The sequence below is a fragment of the Gigantopelta aegis genome, chromosome 4 (genome assembly GCF_016097555.1).
Source record: "Gigantopelta aegis isolate Gae_Host chromosome 4, Gae_host_genome, whole genome shotgun sequence".
NCBI lineage: Eukaryota > Metazoa > Mollusca > Gastropoda > Neomphalida > Peltospiridae > Gigantopelta > Gigantopelta aegis.
Window position 1 is genome coordinate 5851594 of NC_054702.1, and position 6206 is coordinate 5857799.

Consider the following 6206-nt stretch of genomic DNA (forward strand, 5'->3'; position numbering starts at 1 on the left):
ATTTGTATTTTTGCACAGCTCTTTATACTGTCTTTTGAATTTTTTTATATTGAAGTTGATCATCAATTTATTCATATGATTTCCTTTGTTTGACACGCAGCAATATATTTTGTGCTGGGGTCTCGTAAAACACATTCATCCCTGTAAATGTTAAGAAATGTTTTATTAAACGCGTAATACTAGTTATTGACATAAGTAATTATTATCCATTTCGAAATAGTCGATTACCGGGTGGCAGTTTCAGTTTGTGGTTTGAATATCACGTAGTCTGTAGGCTCTATTCCTTTGTTTTGATTGAAATTAATGTTTGCTTTGTTTAACGATACCACTAGAGCACGTTGATTGATTTATCATCGGCTAGTGGATGTCAAAAATTTTGACATATAGTTTTAGAGAGGAAACCCGATACATTTTTTCCATCAGTAAAAGGGGTGTTTTATCTGCACCATCCCACATACAAAATAGTCCATACCATGGCCGTTGATATAGCAGTTGTGTTGCACTGGCTCAAACGAGAAATAGACCTGTAGTATTGATCGAGTCCTACCTAATCAAAACAAGAGGGCGTCACATAGCCCAGCTGTAAAGCACTCATCTGATGCGCGGTCGGTCTGGGATCAATGCCCGTTGGTGAAAATGTGGCTGGTTGGGGGAAGTGTTGTTTTATGTTTTAATTATTATTTTGTTGTTTTGTTGTTGTTTTTGTAGGGTTTTTATTTAATTTAGTTTTTAATTTTGGATAGAGGATAGAAATAGTTTTAAACGTTTTTATTTTGAGCGGCTTGTAGCTCAGAACAGATTCGTTTTGGATCGCTTCCTCATTAAGTCAATGCTCCACAACTGGTATATCAAAGGTGGTGGTATGTGTTATCCTGTTTATGGGAAAACGTGCATCAAAATCCATTTGCTACATATCGGGAGAAGTGGCCTGCGTGGCGGCCTAGTTTGGGGATTCTGGTTTTGTTTTGTTGTTGTTATTGTATACCAACTATCGCAAATATCCTGTCTGACAGTTAATATCTTGGCCAAGTAAACATACTTCCTTTTGTGCTATTAAAGAAGAAACCATAGCTACTTTATTTAGGCCTATTATATATACACACCCGTCAATCTGCGTAGGAGTGTGTGGGCGTGTTTGTAGGTGCGTGCTGCCACAGCGCATGTTTACAGTATGTTGTGGATATTAAAAGTGTTGGGTACTGGAGTTCGATTGACCATGCCAGTTATAATCCCTCGTGTATCAGTGTCTACCAAAGACAGATAATGGACACTATCATAAGTCGATATTCACCGGAAAAGCATTTATGATCGATATACTGACAATTTCCTGAGTAAATTCTGCATTCACCGAACCACTCAAGTGAAATGTCAGGCCCCAGTCCACATGGAAATGCATTGTGTGTGTAACAAAGTCGCCAGCGACACGTATGAATGCGAACTAATTATTTTTGTCACCCTTTCACTGACTTCACGTCGGCTTTTTTCAGTTCTGGTCGACACGGGTGGTAGGGGGTTGCCTTGTTAGACCATTGTGACAGCCGAGGTGACATCAACTCTAACATTAAATCCGCGGTATTGGACTCCCTGCGTTATTAAAAGGACTTGGTGACTTTCTGAAGACATTATGACCGTACAGCCGGTGTGTGGTCAATTAATATCGGTTCATCCAGTAATGATGTCATTTAAGCTTATAGATAAATAATTTACGTCAAAGGTAGATATATATGAAATGCGTCTTTAAAGTGTTAGTATGGAATAAATATATAGACTCACAACGGTCAGGTATCTCGGATCTCAAGATACAGTTTTTTATTTTTAGAATTATTGCAACACATCTTCACAAGCCAAATGTGCCATTCGGTGTACTAATAGTATGCTGAATTTCATAAATACCACATGTGACAAACAAAGACCTTTACTGAAATTATAACAAAACGGGTGGACGTAATTTGCTATGATTGAACAGACAGACAGACGGACATATATATTAAATGAAATAATACTTCTTGTCAGAAGCAGCAAGTTGTATTAGCCATTTCCCGTAGTATAACTTCAAATATGACTGTTGTACACTATAGTTCCAAGATTATTTGACCAAGATAATTAAACAATTGACCTTCTCACTGAAACTTGTCATCTAACGGCTTTGATCTGGATTTCACAAGTTATTATCTCGTTACACTCCATCAGATTATTTGTATTACAACATCTGGGAATACTAAACACACTACTAAAAGTTTAAAACGAAAAACAATTGCCAATAAAAGCAGACGCAAACCTAGTATATCTACCCTGTGAAAGTTGTATAAACGAGAACATAAAAAGGAAATTAATGATATTGACGGTAAACGCCAAACATAATTAATATAATAAATGACTGCCTGGCAGGCATAACGTTTAGACAGGTGTGTCTGTGTCGAGGAATAGTGCTGAAATAATTGCAGGTATATAGACGACCCAAGCAAACGCAGGTGTGTCCGGATGGTAAATGGAGGTATATAGCCAGGTACCACTCACAGGTAGTTATCAGTCGTCGTAGCAGATCCAGATTATTGGCCGACTATTCGGCTCGTAAAACACTCGAAAGTTACAGCAGTTTATTACCACATTATCGTTACGACCTCCAAGTGTAGAAGTACGTGTCAGAAAGCTCTAGCGACAAGGTATTATTGTCAGCCAAACATTTCTTCCATGACGGTAAACAAGTGCTTTATACTTTAAACAAATAAATATGAAGATATTAATCAGGAATTTCAAGTAGCCACCAGCTGACAATGATCTGTTCCTATAACGTGGATATGGAATACATGTAGTGATATTGTCGGGAATGTTTTGTTTGCGACACTCCAAGGTAATTAACGTGTACGGGTAGAAACCGAGATTTCTGTCTATTGTTTGCGCATGAAAGACATCGAACGTAACGACTAGAAGCCCGACGGGTTAACGCAGTTTGTCGCTGATGTGGTCGAGTAGGACCGGGTGACGAAACGTCGCTTATCACGCAAAGCTTGCCACGCCATTGTTGACCAGTACACGACTTGAGGAAGACTTAATTCCGAGCTGTTGTTCCGTCATAGATTTCCGATAGTAGTTTATAGTTCGTGTACTTGACAATCCTAACACGTGAGAGTTAAAAACGCTATTTGAGGAAATATTTGTTTCTAGAAAAGCTACTTGTTTCTAGAAACTCTCTTTGAAGAAACGTCATTTGGTGGGATAAACTCTATTTGAAGAAAAGCTGCTTGTGTTTAAAAACTCTATTTGAAGAAAAGCTGGTTGTGTCTAGAAATTCTGTTTGAAGAAAAGCTAGTTGTTTCTAGAAACTATTTGAAGAAAGGCTACTTGTTTTTAGAAACTATTTGAAGAAAGCTACTTGTTTCTAAAAACGCCATTTGTTTTTTGAAACGCTGGTTCTTTTGAATTTAATTTTTTTTAAGATAGTGTTTGAAGAGACGTCATTTTTTGTTTGTTTGAGACACGTTAATTGTTTGCTTAAGAACATGTATTTTTGTATGGAAATACATTATTTGTTTATTACTTAAGAATATTTGTGAGAAAACTCTGTAGGTTTGTTTGTTTGACAATACGCTTATACTTTGTTAAAACACTATAGATCGGATATCGTTCAACACTATTAGATTGGAAAGCTTCATAGAAAACATCAGTGTATATTCAACGTTGGATTATTTGGATCACCAACCTTGTTTATTCTGTTTTCTTTTGTCAAGTGATTACAGTTCATAAATAAATAGTTGAAATTTGTAAGAATGGCGGAACGCTCTTTGATAAGCAAGATGGTTGTCAAGAGCCCGAGACGTAAACACATGCGCCTGTCGCTCGGTGCGGTTGTGCATCAAAACAGCAAGAAAGCTTCATTGGAAGGATCAGAGAGCCACCGATCCAAAATGTCCAACTCTCAGCTTGAAAACACATACAAACTTCAGCCTGGGACGCAGGAGAAATTCCAGACGGAGACTGTTCGGAAGGTGATGTGGGACACGCTGGAGATCAAACTACACAACGTCAGGTACGACGCCGGCTCTTGCGGCAGCCTTGCCAAGCAGCTGACGGACGAAATAACGTGTCGGATAAAGGAACACCGCTGGAAGCGCTACAAGTTGGTCGTTCAGGTGTTCGTGGGGCAGAACGTCAACCAGGGAGTCCAGGTCGCCAGTCGGTGCGTCTGGAACGCGGACACGGACACGTACGCAACTGTCAGCTACGAAAACTCATCATTGTTCGCAGTGGCCTCTTGCTATGCCGTGTATTACGAATGATATAAACTTACATTTTCGACTTCTCCAAAACTACTTGACCAAATTCCAACCAAATTTTGTGGGGACATTCCCTTGGTACACGGAGAAACAAATTTGTTAATTTGGATGTCGTAAACCCCCAGGGGCCTGAAGCAGGGCCCAAAAAGGGGAAATGTCCGTGGGTTTCTCAACCGAATACGAATCTAAGATTATATACTTGGGGGTTGGGAGATAGCAACATTAACGTAATCTAATTTGGTGGCCTTGATAAAGAAGACTTTCACCCTAAACAGTGATACAATTAATTACTTGAGACAAAATAAGGGGGTGGGACTGTCCCATTTGGCCACAGCCTAAATCTGCGCCTTTTCTGATAAAAGTGTTTGTAATAGGGGTTTTAAATTTTCGCACATGCTTGTTAGTATGTTATTATTTAACGCTCTATGCATGTATGTATATATATATATATATATATATATATATATATATATATAAATTCTTTCGTGAAAACGTGTACGCTACTTAGCCTAAACGTGTTTGTATATTGGTACACATTACGTGCCTACGTTACGAGTAGACGTTGCATATATAACGTGTCATTACGTGCATACGTTACGAGTAGACGTTGCATATATAACGTGTAATTACGTACATACGTTACCAGTAGACGTTGCATATATAACGTGTGTACGTTATGTGAACACGCTGCGAATATACCCTACGCGTGAACGCAATGTATTGGCTCGTGCGCAGGAAATTATGGTAATTCGGTTTGAGCGGGGAGTGTGGGTTTGACTCCCGAAACTCTCTTTCTGCACACGCGCCTAATGTAAATGTTATACGTAGTTGTATCGGTTGTATGCAGTGGTCTTAGGTATGATTCTATGGCAATACTCGTATAATATTATTTCATATTTTTATACTCTTGTGATTCTGATTTAACATTCACTATTTCGGTGAATAAAATTGTTATTACGCCATTGAACTACACGATACCGTACACTGATTACCCATCAAATTTAAAAGTGAGTGAGTACCAATCTTCCTTGAATACATATTCAATGTATAATGGCCGCGGTATTTTGACTGGTCGCACAAAAGGTCATTTGGTCACGGAATAGCGCTGGCTTTACTCGGAAGATCTACTGACAATTTGATCTCATTTTACACTGGTACCATGCATGACGAGAGTTGGTTCCGCACACTTTAGGTGGTTAACATTCAAATACCACAGTCAGGTGTTCTATAATTTTGTTCCACGTAAATCAAATCTCAAAGGCGTCGATCATGACAGCAACCAGAGGGTCCAGGTATATATTAATTTGATTTTTAGCTGGGGTTGGGCAATGCATTATCTTTTCTTCTTCTTCTTCTTCTTCTTTTTTTCGGGGGGGGGGGGGGGGGGGGGTCCCCATTCCCGCTTCTGACGTTGATTAATCTCGCGTCAGACTTGATATTTCTGCCTTATTAACATCTTGTAGTTTGAAATTGTATAAATATCCCTTGGACTCCGTTCTATGCAGAGATGAGATTTATGATACGCTGCGTATTTGTGATTTTGTTTTTGTTAAACTTATATTGTACCTTAAACATTTCTTTTTCTTGCGTCTGTGATACTGTTCTGTTATATCCATGTGATGTATGTGCACATATATTATAGAAATAAATATTTGAAAATAACTAATTTCCATTTTATTTCAAATTCAAGATAGCTTACCTTTAGTAATTAACGTTGTGAGATATTTGTGTTATTAGTAAAGAGATTTAATTTAGTGAAACTCTTTACAAATATATCGGTTTACAGTTATCATGTGCATTTATAATCAGTAATCGCACAGTTCAAGCCATATGTTCAGCGGTAGATCAGCAACACAGACTAATTATTATAAACTGAAAATACGACTAAACGGGGTCGTCAGCAATAAGTCGGATGGATGGCAGACATTCTCT

At 38.3% G+C, this 6206-nt stretch overlaps 1 protein-coding gene across 1 annotated transcript; it reads left to right on the forward strand.

Annotated features, from left to right (window-relative positions):
- The first annotated feature begins 2484 nt into the window (after positions 1–2484).
- Positions 2485–4756, forward strand: LOC121372145 (dynein light chain Tctex-type protein 2B-like). The gene has a single exon (XM_041498414.1). It carries the CDS (start codon positions 3768–3770, stop codon positions 4275–4277), a length of 510 nt encoding a protein of 169 aa, XP_041354348.1. The 5' UTR covers positions 2485–3767; the 3' UTR covers positions 4278–4756.
- Positions 4757–6206: the final 1450 nt, after the last annotated feature.

What these genes read in the sequence shown, in the direction of transcription:
- LOC121372145 (XM_041498414.1), top strand. Translation starts at nt 3,768, where the DNA reads ATGGCGGAACGCTCTTTGATAAGCAAGATGGTTGTCAAGAGCCCGAGA.